The 22,449-nt window shown below is 40.9% G+C and overlaps 1 protein-coding gene across 2 annotated transcripts in view; it reads right to left on the bottom strand.

Moving 5' to 3' along the window:
- Window positions 1-22,449, bottom strand: part of LOC126162682 (Golgi pH regulator A) — a 112,477-nt gene that overhangs the window by 83,101 nt on the left and 6,927 nt on the right. For both annotated transcript variants that reach the window (XM_049919337.1, XM_049919336.1), the window contains exons 2-4: window positions 22,119-22,282; window positions 7,185-7,291; window positions 89-314 (exon numbers count right to left, since the gene is read on the bottom strand). In XM_049919337.1, coding sequence (XP_049775294.1) covers window positions 89-314; window positions 7,185-7,291; window positions 22,119-22,165 — 380 coding nt within the window. In that variant the 5' untranslated portion in view covers window positions 22,166-22,282. The remainder of the gene's footprint in view (window positions 1-88; window positions 315-7,184; window positions 7,292-22,118; window positions 22,283-22,449) is intronic.

Below are 22,449 nucleotides of genomic sequence, written 5' to 3'. Positions count from 1 at the left end.
AACCCCCCTATTCTAAGATCTGTATTCTGCTTCTGTTCGTCATATATTCAACAACTAACAGAAAAAAGTACCTTAAAGGAAGTACTACCTGATGAAGCAAGCCATTGATGTGTAAGGGTAATTAACAGCACCAAATCCTGATAGCAGGGCCATCACAGTGACTCCAATAACTCCTATTCTGCTGATGCCCTGCTCAATGGACAGTATGCCTTGTTTGGGACTCAGTATTGGAAATGGATCTCCAATCTTCCAGAAGAAGTAGATGTACACCAACCAGATCAGCACAGTAAGTGGTCGAATAAGTTGTCGTCTCACTATAGAGAAAGAGTAAATAATAGTCTGATCATTTGTTCATTTGCAATCTAATTGCATAATATCACACCACACTTTGCACTATATAACTAAAATGGAGAATAATATTCAAGCATGTTTCTTTTCCTGAATGTATTAAAATGCGAAGAATACTTTCTCAAAAAATTGAAAATCCAGGATGAAATTTAACAATATCATGAAAAGGGTAATTGCTACTCACCATACAGCGGAGATGCTGTCGCAGATAGGCACAAAAAAAAAAAGACTGTCAGAAAGTGAGCTTTCAGCCAACAAGGCCTTTGTCAGAAACAGACAACACACACACACACACACACACACACACACACACACACACAGTTCTGCTACAGACTAAAAAGCGAGACAATATGGCTCTCTCCATTCTGTAGCCCTACGTTCCTCCCATGGTGTAGCGAGGGAGGGAAACGATTTAGGGTCAAACCTGTTGGCACTGAATCTATCTTGCCCTTCTTAGAGTGTGTGTGTGTGTGTGTGTGTGTGTGTGTTTGAGGTTTACGGGCGCTAAACAGCGTGGTCATCAGCGCCCACCCTTCCTAGAGACTGCTGGTGCCATACGGTCACGAGTAAGAGATGACTTAGTCTGCTTCATTGCAGGGAAATGGCTCTGATGCCACCCACTCCGATCAGTGGCTCTCCCTATGGGTGCCACCCAGCCACAACAAAGGCCAATTGGTATGATCGCCATTGCCGGTAGTCCTGATGCCCCAGGAAGACAAGCATTTACTCCTTGGCATACTTGGGGAGTTTATAGCTCAGGCATCAGCTGTGTTGTCATGGGGCTACCACCAAATGGGTACATAGCGGCCCCACCACAATGGACAGGCTACCGTGCTGGATACTGGGTGCAGAGAAGTCCAATATTGTCATGGGGGTGAAAGAGTACAGGAGACAGCAGAAGAAGATGACATACCCCGGAAAGTGTCCTCGCCCAAATAGTTGAATCACAGGTGGAGATGCAAAGCCATGACAAGAGATTCAGGAAATCGAATCTATGGGCACTCGTGCACCACGTAAGGCATCCTTTCCCATATGGCCCGCACTTCTGTAGAATTTTGAAAGTGGCAGGTCAAACAATAGAATGGGACCTGAACTCACAGGGCCAAAAAGTGTGAGACTCCTTTTAGTCACCTCTTATGACAGGCAGGAATACATTGGGCCTACTCTAACCCCCGGGCCCGCAGGGGGATTGGGAGCTGGTGGGTGACTGGAGAGATAAGGCATGGGAGATCTGTTTTTGTATAAAGTTGGGAGGGAAATCATGGTCTGTGAAGGCCTGAGTGAGACACTCAATATATTTCAAGAGGGACTGCTCATCATTACAGATGCAACGGTCACCAGTGGCTAGGCTGTGTGGAAGGGATGTCTTGGTATGGAATGGGTGGCAGCTGTCGAAGTGTAGGTGGTGGCTGTTAGGTTTGAGATGGATGGTGGTGCTGATGTAGCCATCTTTGAAGTGAAAGTCAACATCGAGAAAGGTGGCTTATGGGTTGAGTAGTACCAGATGAGATGAATGGGGGAGAAGGTGCTGAAGTAGTGGAGGAATGTTGATAGGGTGTCTTCACCCATAGTCCAGATCATGATGATGTCATCAGTGAATCTGAGCTGGGTGAGAGGTTTTGGATTATGGTGTTTAGAAAGGATTCCTCGAGATGGCCCATGAATAGGTTGGCATAAGATGGTGCCATGTGGGTGGTCATAGCCACAACCTCTCACCTAACAGTTTGTGTGGACATTAGCCTACAAATCAGTTCTAAATATTTATTAACACATTTTAACTAAATTTATTGTTTCATTTCAGGAATAATGTAAACAGTGTTCAGCAGCATGTTCTAACACTGCATGGTCACCTCTGTTCTTGGCTACAGTATGGTGGTAACCATTCACTTGGATGGTTTTTTGGTTGGTGGTCATGTCCACATTAAATCCTGTGCACAGGCTGCACTAGAGCTGTTACATGACATGGCTGCTTTCACAAGTGGCTCTGCCTCATATTAAATAGAATAAGTTTGTGATGGGACTGCAGAAAGATGTGCTGGGTAGATGAATATGGCAGGTCCTGCACCAAGCCTCTTGTGACTCCACATGTAACAAGACAAAAGAGTCATACAGAAGACGCAATGTAAACAATACACAGAAGAATTGTTGTGAGAGGTACAAACTAAAAGCACATAGAGAGACCAAGTCAATGCTGCCCCATGTGTACACAGGCGCATCTCTGGTAGATGGCATGTGCACACTTCCCACAAGCAGCCTCTAGTGGCTGACATTAGCTGATACAGTTGGATTGATTTAAGTACATATGTCTGGCAACACTACACTCAGCGCACTCACACTCATACGCAGTACTAGCAGCACACAGCACACCTCTCTTATGTGAACAGGGTGCCCAGGCAATGGAGGAGACACCAGCAGCACAATGTGAGTCACATCCATTGGATCCTGAGCAGCAGCAGCCGGTGACAATGGCAGGGATGGGATGATGTGTTGAGCAGGCACCGAAGCATAGGACTTGAATGTGCAGAGATGGGAACACGCCCAAAGGTGGTGGGTCCATGTGGCACCTGAAAATACCACAGGGGGAGAGGGTACCATCGTCATCTCGGTGTCACCAGCAGCAGGCACGTCCCGGTATGGAAGAAACAGTGCTGGACCCACTGGCGATGGTTGCTGAGACGACAATGCAAAAGGGGCCATTGGAAGGGGCCTATCTGGAACAGCAGGCTGTGGCAATGGACCTGAGGCCGCAATGGTCCAATGATTGGTGCCAGGAAGCTGGAACCTGAGGGCTCTGCAAGTGGAGGAGGCAGCCAATGGGATGGATGCACCTCCACAGCAGGCAACAACAGGCTCAAGGCAGAGGGTGACAGGGGAGGCTATGGCGACAGGGGGTCACACCTGCGAACCAGTAGCTGCCCATGGCAAGCGGGAGTGCAACTGGTCAAAGTGGTGCACCACCAGCTGGCCGACCGTATGGACATCACATAGACGGCATCCCCGGCAATGGACAACAGTGTACGGTATTCATTTGGGCCAGTGACCAAACCCTAATGCCCACACTGATGATCCCATCATTAATTGGTAGGATGAACCCAATCATGGCAGTAGCAATGCAGGCAGCCTATTACCCGCAACCTACTCTCCAATATTAAAGATACCAACCATTTCCTCCACTGACTCTCCACAGTTTTATTCCTTTACCCTATGGTACCCAGCTCCTCACTATTGATGCCAACTCCCTTTATACTAACCTTCCTAATGCCCATGGCCTTCCCACTATTGAACATAACCTTTCTCAATGCCCGATGGATTCCAAACCAACAACCTCATTCCTAGTTGCCATGACCAAATATATCCTCATTGACAATTACTTCTCCTTTGAAGGCATTACCTAACAACAATTCCAGACATGGCTATGGGCACCCGCATGACACCATCCTATGGCAACCTATTCATGGGCCATCTCAAGCAATACTTCCTCAACACTCAAAATCACAAACCCTTCTTCTGGTTCAGATTCATTGATGACATCTTCCTGATCTGAGTCGAGGGCAAGGACATCCTATCCACATTCCTCCAAAACCTCAACACTTTCTCCCCCATTTGCTTCACCTGGTCCTACTCAACCCAACAAGCCGACGTTGACCTCCACCCCAAAGATGGCTAATCAGTACCTCTGTCCATCTCAACCTTAACCAACCACCGGCGGTACCTCCATTTTGATAGCTGCCACCCATTCCATATCAAGAAGTCCCTTCCATACAGCACAGCCACCCACAGCTGTCACATCTGCAGTGAATAGTGATCCCTCTCAAAATATACCAAGGATCTCACGGAGGCCTTTACAGACCGTAATTACTCTCCCAACTTTGTACAAAAACAGATCTCCTCTGTCATATCTTTCCACCTGCCAAAGTTCCAGAGTCAGGCCACAGAGGAGCATTCCAGCACTACATAGTTCTTTCTTCCACCACTGTACCCAGTCTTTTTACTTCTCTCCTTTTCTGCTATCCACACTGTCTCTCCTGTCCTCTGTCTAGCCTCCTGACTGCACCTATATGCCCTACCATCTCTCCACCTTGTCCTTACATGCTCTCACTACCAGCACTTTAACATCCCTCACCCTTACTGTGGTATCCCTCCCCCTGTCCGCCCCAGCCTCCTCATTACCCTCACCCGGCTGCTTCTCCCATCACGCACTGCTGCTCGTAGTCTGGCTTCAGCTGCCAGAGATGTGATCATTTGTATGGGAGCTGCATTAGCGTGTGTGTGTGTGTGTGTGTGTGTGTGTGTGTGTGCGCGCGTGTGCGTGTGTTCTCTACCTCAGACAAAGACCTTGTTGGTTGAAAGCTCATTTTGTGACAGTCTTTTTGATGTACCTATCAGCGACTCAGCATCTCCCCTATATAGTGAGTAGCAACTATCCTTTTAATAATGTGGTAATTTAGGAGTAAACATTTCACCTCACCAAATAGTAGAGGCATCAAGTAATGCTGACTACCTAGCGATGAAACACACTGCTGAGCACAACATTGTCAATTTCAATGCCTGTCTCACAATCTGTACCATGTGGATCCTCCCCCACCCCTCCCCCCCGTCCCACCCTCCAGCCCCACCAAAACCTGTTTTTTTTTAACTATGTAGATGCAGCTGTCCTTCAAACAGATCCGTAACACCCACAATACTTCTGGCCTCAATCTCCGCCAACCCCCTACTCCACACCCACTTCCATCTTGCCCCAGGACTGTAAATTCATCCACCCTGCACCCATTCCTTCCTCCTTCTCCCCTTCCTACACTCTGTCAGTGCCCCCTCTCTCTCCCACAATCCATTTCTCCATATCACTGTCATAACATGCTAACAAACCCACTGCTGCCAATGCCCGTACTGCATTGCTATCCCACGCACCTGCTGCCTCCCTCTACCTCATTCTTACCCCATAGATGCGCTGCTTCCCATTGAGCTGCCAGCCATCTTTCTCCAGTCCTCACTCCCCTCCCACTACTCACCTCCTTTCTTCCCTTGCCAACTCCCCCCAATAAAACTTGTCACCTCAGTCAAGCTGCAGACCTACAGTCCCACAGTCCCAGGCACATGTGTGTGTGTGTTTGGGGGGGGGGGGGGGGTGCACATGTGCGCGCGCTCTAGTTTTGAAAAGGATTCTTTTGAAAGCCACCAAGTATTCAAAGTCTTTAGTCTTGTTTATGCCCCTTTTGATGACTCACTGCCACTTACTATTCAGTGAGTTGTTATCTCTACTCCAACATTATCAAATTCTGACAGACTTTCCATTCCCCTACATTATACTTGCACAGATTTATAAATTATCACTAGTTTGGTGTGTTAAAAAAAGCACACAAACAAATATGTAATTTCTAGATATTAAAAATCTTGGAAAAGTAAGATCTATAGACTGACAACATTAAGGTATGTCAAATACAATGCCTCTTCCCTCATGCACAATCTGACACATGGGAACAAAAGTGTATGCACAAAAATTAATGGAAAGAGCACACAAATTCAAGTGTGTTCTCATGCCCACACATTGCCTCATCGTTCAAGGAGTCTGCTACACATCCATTCTTTGCTCATAAATTTGTGCTGTTTACTGTGATGAAAGGTGTGACAAACAGAAATTGCAAGGTGTCTGTAGATACAAGAAATCAAAGTGATGGCAACGTTTTGTTTGCAAATTCCACAATGAGGTCACAGCAAGACTTAAGATTTCCCACTTGGAAAATCGCAGAGACAAAATTGGCAAAATAGCTCCTTAGCTGACAACCAGTAACCTATATACCAGTTCGAGCTATTTATGCTGCAATTCAAAATAAAATATTTCAGAGATTATTCCTGAAGCAGGAATACTTAAGGGAGATCCGTGGTCATTTTGTGAAGGTTAATTGACTTTCAATACATCATTTGTATTTTATTTTATAAAATGCTGATTACACAACTCTCACAAGAGATTACAGCATGCATAAATTTCAGTGTGCTTTCTTTGGAGTCAACAGACATTACTCCACATTAAGGTTGTCTTTAGCTAAAATGGGATGCACAAAGCAGCAACAAAAATGTTTGATACCTCACCCAGTGACACAAAATGTCTGACAGACAGCAATGTAAAATTTGATGGCAAACTGAGGAAGTTTCTCCTTGAGAACTACTTCGGTTCCATAGAATAATTTGTATTACTGTAACAGGTAAAGATGGTGGGTAGGAATTACTAATTCACACCTGTATATATATTTTCTTTTTGTAACATTCCAAATGCAATTGTATGGACAAATTAATTTGTGATGTGAATGTAAAATGACTCATTCTACATCATCTTGATCTAAGGTGTACAGTGAACCATGGAACATGTAACTCACTAACTAACTTGTAGTGACAGCTCACTTCACAAGCTGCATGATAGCTACGGTGAGCTGTAGGCAAAGATGCACACCTTTCATGTGAGAGGCAACATAAGGTTCAATGTATACACAGTTGCTTGAGCTCACCACATCTGGATGCAAGGCCTCCTGTGTGAAAGGGTGGTAATTATGATCTGGAGTTGTGAAAAGTGTAGATGGCTAGTACAGGTTTCCACGAATACAGGTTTCCCTGAAGCTGATTTATAGTTCAATTGTTGACATATTCTTTTGATCATAAATAACTTATGATGGTGTGAGAGACCAGTTGTTCTCTAAGAAAAGCATAAAGAAAATAGCTGTTGCAAGGAAAGAAAGACTTCCATAATCAAATCTTTCAGCTGCAAGCCCAGTGCACTATCTTCAAAGAGATGGAGAAAATTAAGCACACAGGTGCTGTCACCGATAAACAGAATACATACTTACCAAAACGAATATTACTCAGAATGAAGTAGCCAATATAAAATGGTATAAGTACTATCACCATGAACAACATCAGATACAATCCAACATTCCAGTGGAAGTATCTTGAGCTGAAAAAAAAAAAAAAAAAGAAAAAAGAATTAACCTAAGTGATTCCTAGGACAGTTTCACGTATTAAATAATCGCAAAAATTATCCTAAATGTCATTAATTTACAAAAAAATGTATGCGTGAATGGCAATGAGAAAAATAAATGTCAATCAAGCAATCAATGAAGTAGTTCTGATTGTATCTTATTGTTTAGTACTGCATAAACATGCAAAAATTAGCTACTTTCCATATAACAAAAAACCATTCTTTAGGAAAAAGCAGATATAGGCTGAGATTCACTGGAAGAATCCTAAGAAAAATGTCTCATCCAGGAAAGAAGTGGCTAACAAAATACTTTTTTAAACTTATTCTTGTGTCATATTTGTTAGTGTGGGATACTACCAGGTAGGACTAATAGAGAAGATATAAAGGATCCAAGCAAGAACAGTGTGTATCATCACAGGTTTACTCATCAAACAATACAGTATTATGTAGATGCTTTTCAGACTCCAATGGCAGACCCTACCAAAGCATTGAGGATAATGGAGAGGACTATGGTTAAAATTCTGAGAGTGTACTTTCCAAAACCATTCAGGCAATATATTTCTTTCAGGTGTATATTTTTGTATCTGACAGTGATTCAGATTCCCCACTTAACACGGGTGTGGAAACATCAGAGGTACTAAGACTGCAAGTGGCTGCTGCGGGCTTCCTCACCAGGAGATTCACCGCCAAGAAATGCATTTCATGCGCCACCATCCAGTGACGAATGTTTGGTGCTGAGCCTGTGGCCCAGCTTATGGTGTAGCTTATTCCTTGGTGTACTTTGTAGCTGTTCTTATCACATTGCCGCACAGCCAAGTTGACTCAGTTTGTTTCCGGTCTCGAATGGTTACTTTGCTATGTCCTGGACTCATTAGGGCTTCGCTCACTTTGTGGACCGAGTCTCTTATAAGAACATGTGTTCACTTTCCTGTGGTTTGCTGTACCTACCACAGTAAGTATGATTAACAGTTTCTACCCCCACCACATAGGACAGAAAATGCACCGACGAAAAAACAGTTGCAACATAAAAAAATAATTAATGTACATTAATGAAATTTTGAGAATACATCTGCCTAGGTAAGATATTTAAGTGATTAATGTTGCAAGATCGCAGGGTAATGTAAGCATAAGATAAGCAATCACAAACGTGAAATGCTGGTACATCAATAACTGGTGTAACCACCAGGACGTTGAATACAAGCATGTAAATGTGCATGCTTTGTGTTTTACAGGTGCCAGGTGCCAGGTCAGATGGTGGGATGGAATTCTATGCCTGTTGCACTTACGAGGGCTATGCCGAAAGTTTTTAGCAGAATGTGTGACAAAAATTTATTTACAAAAAAACGTTTACAACTTTTCAAAATACTCTCCATTAGAAAGTATACATTTTTCCATTCTCTAAAATCACTTAGAAAAGGTGTCAGTTCAAGCTTCTTTTGTGATGTCACTTAGTGCACTCTCGTACGCTGCAATGGCCTCTTCATCTGATGAAAACCGCTGCCCTCGAATTTTTTCCTTAGTCTTAGGGAACAGAAAGAAGTCACAGGGGACCAGGTCAGGTGAATAGAGAGGATGGGGTAACATTCACACTTTTTCCTTCTCCAGAAAGTCCATCGTTCTGGCAGCCCCGTGCGCAGATGCGTTGTCGTGATGCAGCAGAAGGTGTCCACTCTTGGACTTTGGATGCTGTGACTTCCATGTGGCAATGACTTTTGGAAGACAATCGTTCACGTACCATTCAGCATTGACTGTACGACGTGTGTCCAAGGTCACAGATGCGAGATGCCCGATCTTTGTCAAAAGAAGTTGCCACCATCTTTTTTCCAGAGCTCCGACTTCGAACTTTTGTGGGTGGTTCCTCCCCTGGAAAGCACCACACAGAAGACTGTCTCGTTGTTGCAGGTTCATAATGGTAGACCCACGTTTCATCACTTGTGACGATATTGTTGGTGTATTGGGACTTCCAATATTGTTGGTGTATTGGGACTTCCCTCCATTGAATTTTTCGAGCGTTAAACGACACCAGTCCACTCTCGCCTCCTTTTGGCTTTCTGTCAGGGAATGTGGCACCCGACGGGCACATCTCTTAGTAAGGCCTAAGTGACTATGAAGGATGGTCTGGGCTGCTGTTGATCCAATATTTAGGGTCCCTTCAATGTCGCAAAATGTAAGATGTGGATCTTCTTTGATAATTTTCCTCACAGCATCAATGTATTCAGGAATCACAGCTGTTGCTGGCCAACCGGGACGAGGTTCATCTTCAATTGCCTGCCGACCCCTCGAAAACTCGCGAAACCAATTTCCAACTGTGGCCCTAGAAGGGGAAGCTTCACCAAAAACACGCAGCAAAGAAGAATGGCATTCTTCAGCACTTTAACCCTTTTTATAATCGTAAAAAATCGTGGCGCAAAAGCCGCGGCGCAACAGCTCCATCCTGCACCGCCTCTGACTCAGAACCACTGTGCTTTCTTACCACTCTGTGGGGGGATCACCGCTAGCCAGGGGCTGCGCGCGCACGTCCCAAGGTCGAAAAACATCACTCTTTCGAATGGAAACAACCACATTGTCCTCCGCCTTACGGTTTACGGGCTGCTAAAAACTTTCGGCATAGCCCTCGTAGTCAGTCAGCACAGGGACAATTAATGCTGGTTGTGGAGGATTCTGGCATTATCGTCTGACGATGTCCCAAATGTGCTCAATATTGTCCTCCGCCTTACGGTTTACGGGCTGCTAAAAACTTTCGGCATAGCCCTCGTAGTCAGTCAGTACAGGGACAATTAATGCTGGTTGTGGAGGATTCTGGCATTATCGTCTGACGATGTCCCAAATGTGCTCAATTGGAGAGAGATCTGGTGATCGAACAGGTCAAAGTAACATGTTGACACACTGTAGAGCACGTTGGATGGCAACATTGGTATGCAGGTGAGCATTATCCAGCTGGAAAACAACCTCTGGAACGCTGTTCATTAATACCAACACAATAGGTCGAATCACCATACTGACACAAATTTGCAGTCAGGGTGTGGGATAACCACAAGAGTGCTCCTGTTGCAATACAAAATGCACCCCAGACCATAAAGCCAGATGAAGGTCTGATGTGTCTAGCATGCATACGGGTTGGTTGCAGGCCCTCAACTGGCCTCTTCCTAACCCAAACACGGCCACCACTGGCACCGAGGCAGAACCAGATTTCATCAGAAAACACAACAGACCTCCACTATGCCCTCCAATGAGCTCTTGCCTGACACCACTGAAGTCGCAAATGGTGGTGGTTTGGGGTCAGTGGAATGCACACTACAGGGCATTTGGCTCGGAACTGTTCTTGAAGTAACTGATTTGTAGAAGTTTGCTGTGCCACTGTGGTGTCAACTGCTACTCAAATTTCTGCTGCAGCTGCAGTACAATGTGTCAGAGCTATATGCCGAAATGATGGTCTTCCCTCTCAGTAATGCCACATAGCCATCCACAGCGCAGTAATCCTGCAACCGTACATTCTTGTGACCACTGCTGTCAGCAATCATGTACAGTGGCTACATTCCTCCCAAGTATTTTTGCAATACTGCAGAAAGGACATCCAGCTTCTCCTAGCCCTATTACAAGGCCTTGTTCAAACTCAGAAAGGTGCTGATAATGGCATTTTTGTCACCTTAAAGGAATTCTTGACTAACATTAACTCAATACATCCATCTCAAAGGTAACTAACACTCATGAGTGTTACTGCATGTATTTAAAGCAAACCTGATTTGCATTCTCATAGAGGCGCTACTAGCGGCACTCTTATGCAACTGGTATGAAATTTGAATATACATCATCTTTAGATGCAGAAACATGCCTTTTAACTTTTGTTTGTGTCACACAACTTCTGCTTGGTGTTATGATTTCCTTTTCTTCCCTCCCCCCCCCCCCCCCTCCCCTCTGTTGGTGTATATATATCTCACAAAATAACCATAACATGAAAAATGAGAGAAATTATAACTGATATGGAAGCTTACAGACAGACAGATATTGTTCATGTGCACAATTTGCAAATGGAGCAGGAAAAGAGGGACAGATCACTGATACCAGAAGCAACTTCCACAGCACCACACAAAATTTCCTTGTCTGCCCTTGTTCAGTAAAATAGCGTCAGTGACAGTATGGATGCTTTCTGTTAGCTTGCATTTGTTATCTTAGGAAGTTTGGTACTGCAAATCTGTGTCTACTGGACAAGAGGGTTTGTTTTTGTTTATTGTTTTCATTATTTGTAGTTCACAGTTCTGCAGGGTAGCTTAGCACCACCTGTAACATCACAGTTGTAAGGTTTTGAATTTTAATATTAGGATGGATAGTGAGTATGTTTACTATCTATGAGCACAGGAGGAGTTGTCTACAGTTCACAAACAGCTGAAGATGCTGTTAGTCACCACAGGCTGCTGTCTCAGGGTAAAGTGGTGGTGGAGAAAGTGGTGCACATAAAGTGTCACATGTTTTTGCCTCATGAGCTCTGCTGTGGGGGCAACTTCAGCATACCTGATGGAGAGGAACTGCACTCTGTTCAGGATGTGGAAACTGACCCTCCGCCCTCGCCCATTCATCCTACAAATGGGCAAGTGGCCACTCCTGCAGCGGGGTCTGAGTAGGCACACAGGGTGACGGGTTTGTTAGTTATCTGGAGCACCAATGTTAGGTGTGATATGAATCCCCTTAGGGAATAGCACTGAGAGTTGCAAAGAAGTCCAGTGTACACTCAGCATGTCTGCAAGGAGACTCATCCAAGATAGGGAGGAGAACCTGCCTGCAGCCAATGAGGGTGAAGGTTGCTGCCACCTGCAAGATGTGGCTCATATTGGCACCAATGAACCCTGTCGCTAGGGTTCTGAGGTCATATTCAGTTACTACAGGTGGCTCCCACAAGTGGTAAAGATTACTGGCCTTGCTTGTAGGGTGCAAGCAGAGCTTACGACATGCCGTATAATAACCAGAATTAATCAGGATTCTTTGGTTGGTAGATCTCAACAAGAGGCTCCACTGTTTCTATGATGGCCTTTGCTGCAGGTTTCTGGACCTATGTTATGGTATGTAAGGTCCTATGATGAACACTCGCCAATGAACATGCAGAGAGAGCAATCAGATTTTATAAAAAGTGACTGAATTTACTGCCATCCAGGAAAGATGTCTGCTCAAATTACATTCAGAACTGAGAGCTGAATGAGACCCAAAAGTAGAAAGCTCAGACATATTTGATGAGGTGGAATATATATCTAAGATGCAGGGGAAGTGTTCATTGCAACGCAAAAAATATTATGTCTATCAAAATCCAAACTGAATAGGTAAAAAATCTACTCACCAAGTGGTAGCAGAACACACACATAAAAAGACAGTTGTAATTGGCAAGTTTTTGGAGCCAGTGGCTCCTTCTTCAGGCAGAACAGTCGGAGGGAAAGGAAGAGGGGTGAAGAAAAAGGACTGCGAGGTCAAGGAAAAGGGGTAAATTTTGGAAAAGTCACGAGAACTGCGAGTCAGGGGAGACTTACCATTCGGGATGAGAAGGAAAGAAAACTACAAACAAGCCTCAGCCTATTGACAGTGTCAGTAGAGAGACAGGTCTTGGCAGTCACGAAGATATCAGAGCCACAATGGTTACTAAAATTAATAAATCCCTAAGAAGGCTAGGAAAGTAGTTAAGCAGTTGTCAGCATCCTACTTAGACAAGGAACAGGCTACATTTAGTTCCATTATAATGGATGTAGAGCAGTTATTGACAAAGTTTAAACTGACTGTAAATCGCACTCTGGAGAAGTATGCGCTGAGTAAGAGGATTAAAGATGGAAAAGAACCACTATGGTTTAACAACAATATTTAAAATATGCCAAGAAACCAGAGCTTATCTCAGTTCAAAAAAGAATGCAGTAATATTGACAGGCTAAAGTTTGTAGAAATTTGTGCATCTATAAAAATACTGATGCATGAAGCATATAACAAATTCCAAATCACTAAGCTAGTCAAAGGTTTCTATCCAGTCTCTGTTGTAGACTAGTGTGGTGTGGCAACTGAAAGTAGCAAAATGAAAGTTGAAGTTTTAAATTTTGCATTTAATAAATTATTGATGCAGGAGGATCATTCAGACATGTGTGATCTTTTGAATGTCATACAAATTGCCATATGGAGGAGATACGGATAAGCATTCCTAGCACTGAAAAGCAGTTGAATGATTGAAAACAAATAAGGCACCAGACCCATGTAAAGACAAACACGGAAAAATGGGCTAATCCTCAAATGTAAAAGCTTAAAGATCAATGTTGCCATCCGTTGCTGGGTACACGAACTAACAAAATTGACACTGATCTCACCCCTAAATATCACAATAGCATATTTAGGGGTGAGACCAATGTCAAATTTGATAGTTCCCGCACCCATCAACAGATGGCAACACTTATCTCTAAGTTTTTACATTTGAGGTTTAGCCCTTTCCCCACACATGTCTTCATATGGAATCCCAATTTGGCTTTACAGTGTGTACTCTTCAGCACTGACCCCTTACTTATCTTGCATGTCATGAATCTCTCATCCAGCAGAAAGCCCCAAGTGACTGGAAAAAGCATGACCACATAAAAGAATGGACCCAAAAAATTGTAGTCCAATATCTTTCATGTCAGTTTGCTGTACAGTTGCTGAACATATTCTAAGTTTGAATATAATAGACAGCTACACTAATGATCGAAGCAGGATTTCATTTAATTATAAGATCAATAATAGACAGCCTTCAAACAGAAAAGCTTCTATCCACAAATCAACAAGGATTTAGAAAGCACCACCCTTGTGAAACTCAACTTGCCCTTTTCATGCATGATATCCTGTGAATTATATATGAAAGGCAAAAAGTACATTCCATATTCCCAGATTCCCAAAAAGCATCTGACACAGATCCACACTGCAGACATTTACTGAAGGTCTGAATATATAAAATATGTTCTCAAAAACGTGAGTGGCTCAGAGACTTTAATGTAATCCATAACATAGTCCCAAATGGCAACTGTTCATCAGATATAACAGCATTGTCAGGAGTGTCTCAGGGAAGAGTGATCAGACTGCTCTTGTTCTCTATGTACATAAATGATCAACAGAGTGTTTGCTTATGATGCTTGAGTATACAGGAAAGTGTCAAATTCTATTGATAATAGAAAAAAACAGGATGACTTGGATAGTATTTCTATTTGTTGTGATGAATGGCAGTTTGTTTTACATGTGGAAAAATGTGTCTTAATGCAGATGACAGGATAAACAATCTTGCGCTGTTCCAATACAGCATTAGTTGTGTGCTGCTTGATACTGCTAATGTTGATTAAATACTAGGCCCAACATTTTACAATAATATGAAGTGGAACAAGCATGTAAGATTGGTTGAGAGTAAGGCAAATGCACAACTTAATCTGTTGGAAGAAGTCAGGGAAAATTTAGTTCATCTATAATGGAGTCTGCATGTAACACAATTGTGCAAGTCATTCTTAAGTATTGCTTGAGAGTTTGGGAACAGTCCAATTTAAAGGAAAATATTGAATAGATTCTGAGACATGCTGCTGTATTTGTTACTAGTAGGTTCAATCAACATGTGAGCATTATGGAAACACTCCACGAACTCAAATATATGAATTCCTGGAGGGAAGAAAGCGTGCTTTTCAGTAAACACTACTGAGAAAGTTTACAGAACTGTCATTTGCAACAGACTGCAGAACAATCCTACTGTCACCAACATATAACTCCTCAATGACAAAATGGGACTTTGCCTGTGTGCTTGGTTCACTGTCACATTCCTGTGTGCAATACAGAGGTGACAGAAAAATTGGAAGCACTTGGTGTAATACTGCATTTGCTTCTGCACTCAACTGTTAACCTTCCTAATCAAATAAATGGCAGCTGCAGCTGTAGCTGTTGCTTTACTGTTGAATATCAGCAACTAGTTCTGCTGACAGCTGTATTAATCAAGCACAATGTTGCAACATAAACCACATCAGTGACAATCAGCTGTTTGGTACTCATTGCTTTCCTCTGACATTATTTGAATGGGGCCCACAGTAGAAATTATACTGTTCCAAAAGCAATTCTATACCATTAAATGGGTTTCTTGAGTTGCCAGACTGAAATTCAAATTTTCCCATTAATAATTTTTGTTGTATGCAAGAATAGGGTCTGCTTTACTAATGTTCATGGTTCCAAATAAAACTATTTGAGTTACCACATCATCACTTACCGATGATCATTCTGAATTTAGTCTGGAAAGAAAATGAGGTATAAACAAGAATAAAGACTTTTTCTCATCTGTTTGGGCACATCATTTAGCCATGTAATTTTGTAATGACATGACTGCAGAAAATGAAAACTGTTTTATTATAAATGTAATTTACACTGAGAATACTCAAACTGGATATGATAATGGCAAAGAGCTCTTAATGTGTGAGGATTGATATCCCTTTCATATTCTCAGACAGACATACTATATACACAGTCCAGTCTACTGTCATGCCACTGTACATTTGTACTCCGCTAACAGAGACAGGAAATACTTGTAACTACACACTCTGCTAATATTCATCCAGGATGCACTCCAGATAGGCCAAAACTATCTTTATGTGTCACTGTATGCTCTGAATGCATCAATTATTTGTAGTCCTGTTAAGAGTTCATAGAACTCGTGCACTGCAACATCAATTATGTAGCAACTGTGTCATTTCCTACAAATATTGACAGAATTTAATCCTACAATTTTTGGCTCAAATTGGGATTACTCTCAGTCAAGCTGGTATCAAGTAAGTTGCAGCTTTTGTCAATGTATAAGACAGTGGAAGTAGGAGAACATTTGCAGATACATTTTTGACCAGTTGCTTTATTATCAGCATGAAATTGAAACAATTCTGCTATTTCATGCAATTCTACTCCACTGACAAACTTCTTAGCAAAACTGTTTTTTTTTAACTCTGTGCTGCCACAACTGCCAAAGAATAATCATATGTACCTAAGGGTGACAAGTTTTATATCCTTTTAAATGTAAGTATGTTTAAGATTTTTTCTTTTTTTGCCTGATTTCACACCCACAAGGCCAATTTAATTGGTATCTGTGGAGGGTACATTAGCATATCTGTTCTTATTTTGTAAATATTTATTGTGTATTCTTGTTTTCTGACATGTTCCACATGCCAGAGCTTTACAGGGAAAAAATTACTGTTGTGTTAAACATCTTGAAGTGTTATGGCAGAAGTGTTTACCGACATTTCAGGCTTCAAAGTCATTTCATTTTTGTTTCTCAACAACAAGGTCTGGGAAGTGCATAAAAATTGAGCTGCAAGAGAATGCATCTGAAATTCTCAAAGTAACGGTTTCATATCAGATTCCAGAGAAATGAAAACTGTGACTTTATCATGCAATAGCAAATCATTCTCAATATTCTCTATAGTCCCCAACTTAGGATAAAGTTTGCTCTATTCATACCTTTTGATGAATTTCCACTAATCTCTAACACAACATCCAAATTTTCCAGCCACTCACATAAAATCTCGAGAGAAAAAGTATCAGAACTGGAATATTTATAAACCAGTGCTTCTTCAGATATTACAGCTTTAAGTAAAATGTGAAATGTTATCATAACATGCAGTAAAATTGGTAAATAATGTTGCAAAAGAAACATTTCTCAAAAAGTATTTCTGCTCCTACTTCTGCCATAAGTGATTTTTCATTTACAGTAATGAAATTGTTGGCAATATAGAGTCATAGTAAATGATGTATAGGAGCTAGATTTTGTGACTATTTTCCGGGAGACTTTTGTGAACATATAGTCTAATATTTGCTATACCCAATACTGCAAAAACCAAATACTAGTTTACTTACAGTTTTATGAACGATTATCAAAGTTAAAAAGATATAACTCTAGTTCCTTTCACCACCGGTGGAAAGCCTGTTGTTATGATTAGAAGAGCGCATCAAACCTAATTGAAGTACTCACACATTTATGCGACTGCTCACTTCAGGCAGGCACTTTCCCTGATGTGTTAAAAACATCAAAAGTTATTCCTGTATATAAAAAAGGGGATAAAGACAATGTAAATAACTACAGACCCATCACAATTTCCTCCTGCATCTCTAAAGTACTGGAAAAAGTTATGTACGAGAAACTTATGAAATTTATAAATAAAAACAGCATCCTATGTAATGAACAACATGGATTCAGAAATAAGAGGTCAATGACAACTGCTGTCTATGAGTGCATCAATTCCATCCTAAACCTGATGGACAAAAAACAGGAAACAATTGGAGTCTTTATTGACTTGTCAAAAGCTTTTGACATGGTGGACCATAAAATTCTGCTATCAAAGCTAGAAAGATATGGTATTCGAGGTCTGTCCAACAAGTGGATCAGTTCCTTCCTGACAAATCGTATGCAGGCAGTGTGTGTCAAGCACACAAATATTGAACTAAAAACTGTATCTAATCACTTATCTGACTATAAACAAATAAAATGTGGTGTACCCCAAGGATCCGTATTGGGACCCCTTCTGTTTCTTCTGTACACAAATGATCTAAGCTTAAATATTGATGCACACAAAACAATCATATTTGCAGATGACACCACGATTCTACTAAAAGGAGACGACGATGAACAGTTACAGCAGACAGTAAACACGGTCACGAAACAACTTAGCAGCTGGGCACAGAGAAATCAGCTTGTAATAAACAGTAAGAAAAGCGTTGCTCTAAAATTCCACAATGTTCCTAACAAGGACATGTTTATCCCATCAGTCTCTATCAATGACGAACCAGTTGGTAACAGTACTGAAACCAAATTCTTAGGACTTTGGCTGCAAAGTAACATCAGATGGAATAAGCATATTGAATATCTCAATGCAGAACTGAGCAAAACATGTTATCTTCTTTGTTCATTAAAATCATGCTGTAGTGAGAAAACAATATTGAATGCATATCATGCGTACTTTCATTCTCGTCTTAGATATGGGGTCACCTTCTGGGGAAACTCTAAAATAGCTAATAGCACTTTTAAACTACAAAAAAGGGCCATTAGAATCTTGTTTGGGTGCAAGCCTAGAGACTCTTGTAAACCCCTGTTTAAGAAATCTGGTATTCCCCCCATTACCTTGTGTATACATTATGGAAAGGCCTGGAAATTATAATAGGCAAGGACCAGAGACTACAAAAAAACTGTGATATACGTGAGCACTTTACCAGACAAAACAGAAACTTACATATGACTCAAATCAGCACAGCACTGTGCCAAAAAGGTACTTTTCACATGGGAGTTAAGCTTTATAACAAACTTCCTGAAAACATAAAAGCTATCACTGAGGTCAATACATTTGGAAAATCTCTAAAGTCATATTTATAGCATCACTGCTTTTACTCCATTGAAGAATATTTAAATTTATGAAACGTGTTATATAAATACTTACGTGTAAAGTGTATTATTGTGAGCTTAAATATGTATGCCTTGAAATTACTTTCAGCCTGTATATTTATAACTTGACTTGTCCAATGTCTTATGCATAAGCTGCTATGTAGACAACAGGGCCAATAAAATACAATCTACACTCTACAACCCATCATCACAGTTCTGTATTGAGCCAACTTAGTGCATCTCTGATATGTAAAAACTTCGATAGCAATAATGTATCACATTTCAAAACAATAATGAATCATGATATGGTCATTATTGACTTGAAGTGTTTCAAAAGTATTAATTTGTACTGAAATTAGTCAGGTGGAGCCTGGATATTCAGTGCTGATCAATGAAACATTAATGCACAAATTATTTGATTTAATGCAAATAATAAAGTCAGGTACAAAACAATTTCTAAAACAAAGTGTACTAGCCATCAAATAGCAACTGAGTAACTAGCAAAATTAACAACAAATGCACTGCTTTCCCTTACGTAATGATTCCACAACCAACTGTTCTCCCAAAACAGAACCTCACCCAGTAATTTCCGACCAAATAATTCAATCTATCCGTCTCTGTCAACAAGCAGTAAATACTCAATGGTCTTTCTGAATTCTCTGAGATTTTTAGAATTCCCAGATATTTACAGGGAAAAGCAATTACATCAGACTTCCATATTTCCAGCGAAATTGTCTGTTGTAGTCATGAGTCGAGGGATAAAGCGGTGATTGCTAGTTACAAAAGGGAATACTAGGGGGCTGAAGAGATGATGTTCACTTTCCAGTGTCAACTTCACTGTTTTGCAATATAGAAGATACATCTACATGTATATTTTCATAATAGCTGGCAATGTATTTGCTGCATTTATGAAACGACAGTATTTTACAAGAAAACTGTAAGGGATATCAGACCCAATTTATTCCAGAATGTTTGTCATTCTCACATGGATTTAATGAGCCATAACATGTCACAATCAAAAATTTAACCACAATGTTACAAAATATTTGACATCACGAAGGTTCATGGCTATACATAGCATCAGCAAATTAAGTATGTGATGTTCCCTCACTCACAATGTTGTAGAAACTGCCATATAAATTGCAGATTATATCTCTTACAGCTCATGGAACAGGATTTTCAGATATATTTTCCAGCAGGTCATTTGGAATGGTATGCTTCTGATAATAGTTTGTAGTTTTTGTGGATTATATGAGTACTATTTTCAACTTCTCATTATTTGGCCTCGTATCCTAAGCTCCTGTCATCAAAAATATTTAAAACTAAATTTGTGTTTGCAGCATTATTTGTGGATTATCCTGTATTGTTTTCATTATATTTCTGCGTATCTGTGATATAAAAAAGAAATTTATTGGTTCTTTTGGAAATGCCATGTTAAACCAACACAAAGATAACACCGAGTTCTTGGCAATGAACACTTAACATCTGTAATATATTTATGAGATGTCACTCATCGAATCAGAAATATGGCATTACTCTGCAACAATGCCAAAACAGACACACTGTTCTGAGTGCAGAAACTTAATTCAGGATTCACAGCAACACTATAGCACTAAAAGTTCACTTGATAAAAAGTGTAATTCATGTACGTCCCCACTCTGTTGATCAAAATAGCAACACTACTCTTACAGCTCATGGAACAGGATTTTCAGATATATTTTCCAGCAGGTCATTTGGAATGGTATGCTTCTGATAATAGTTTGTAGTTTTTGTAGATTATACTTATTTCTTTTCAGAGCATAAACTAGTAGAAGCCGACCTTGGGGAAGATCAGTTTGGATTCCGTAGAAATATTGGAACAGGTGAGGCAATACTGACCTTACGACTTATCTTAGAAGAAAGATTCAGGAAAGGCAAACCTACATTTCTAGCATTTGTAGACTTAGAGAAAGCTTTTGACAATGTTGACTAGAATACTCTCTTTCAAATTCTAAAGGTGGCAGGGGTAAAATACAGGGAGTGAAAGGCTATTTACAATTTGTATAGAAACCAGATGGCAGTTATAAGAGTCGAGGGACATGAAAGGGAAGCAGTGGTTGGGAAGGGAGTGAGACAGGGTTGTAGCCTATCCCTAATGTTATTCAATCTGTATATTGAGCAAGCAGTGAAGGAAACAAAAGAAAAATTCGGAGTAGGTATTAAAATCCATAGAGAAGAAATAAAAACTTTGAGGTTCGCCGATGACATTGTAATTCTGTCAGAGACAGCAAAGGACTTGGAAGAGCAGTTGAACGGAATGGGCAGTGTCTTGAGAGGAGGATATAAGACGAACATCAACAAAAGCAAAACGAGGATAATGGAATGTAGTCGAATTAAGTCAGGTGATGCTGAAGGAATTAGATTGGGAAATGAGATGCTGAAAGTAGTAAATGAGTTTTGCTGTTTAGGGAGCAAAATAACTGATGATGGTCGAAGTAGAGAGGATATAAAATGAAGACTGGCAATGGCAAGGAAAGTGTTTCTGAAGAAGAGAAATTTGTTAACATCGAGTATAGATTTAAATGTCAGGAAGTCATTTCTGCAAGTATTTGTATGGAGTGTAGCCATGTATGGAAGTGAAACATGGATGATAAATAGTTTGGACAAGAAGAGAATAGAAGCTTTCGAAATGTGGTGCTACAAAAGAATGCTGAAGATTAGATGGGTAGATCACATAACTAATGAGGTGGTATTGAATAGAATTGGAGAGAAGAGAAATTTGTGGCACAAATTGACTAGAAGAAGGGACCAGCTGGTAGGGCATATTCTGAGGCATCAAGGGATCACCAGTTTAGTTTTGGAGGGCAGCGTGGAGGGTAAAAATCACAGAGGGAGACCAAGAGGTGAATACACTAAACGGATTCAGAAGGATGTAGGCTGCAGTAGGTACTGGGAGATGAAGAAGCTTGCACAGGATAGAGTAGCATGGAGAGCTGCATCAAACCAGTCTCTGGACTGATGACCACAACAACAACAACTAGAAACAAAATAATTATCATCATAAGCAAGATTAAAAATTGTGAAAAATGTCTGCCCAACAGTCCCCAACAATCAGTCTTTTTTTCTCATCCCATCTGGTAAGTCTCCCCTGACCCAGGGTTCTGGGTGACTTTTCTGAACTGTACCCCTTTCTCTAAACCTCTCCAGTCCTTTTCCTTCATCCCCTCCATTCCCCTTCAACTCTTCTTCCAGAAGAAGGAGCCACTGGCTCCGAGAACATGTAAAAATTTAAATCCTTTTTTGTGTGTGTTCCACTGCCACTGCTTGGTGAGTAGATTTTTTATCTTCACAAAGTTTTAACTGTAATTATTTGAACTATTGTGAATATTATGAGTCTGGATCTTTCAAAATTCAGTTCTACAGACATCTACACACATTTACACTCACCTTGAGTCCAGAATACCAAGAATTTCAAATATTATCAGCTCAAACATTGTGCATGACAAGGAGAACGTAACAGAAAATATAAGCTGCACCAGGGTATGGTGAACTTCATAGTCACGGAAAAGCTGCTTCACAAAAAACACCCATCCTCCAACAAAGAATAATATCTGAAAAATCAAAAGCTCATAAAGATACGAGACAAAGCTACCGATAAAATTGAAATTACTTAATTATTTAGAAAAATACATTCTAAAATTTGTGCAATGTAAATACTAGCTGCTCAAAAATTTTGTAATATTTACTTAGTATTCAGTATGACTCACCGTAAGTTGAT

Source organism: Schistocerca cancellata, chromosome 2 (genome assembly GCF_023864275.1).
Source record: "Schistocerca cancellata isolate TAMUIC-IGC-003103 chromosome 2, iqSchCanc2.1, whole genome shotgun sequence".
NCBI lineage: Eukaryota > Metazoa > Arthropoda > Insecta > Orthoptera > Acrididae > Schistocerca > Schistocerca cancellata.
The sequence above is the reverse complement of the archived record's forward strand: the minus strand, read 5'-3'. Positions and strand labels throughout refer to the sequence as shown.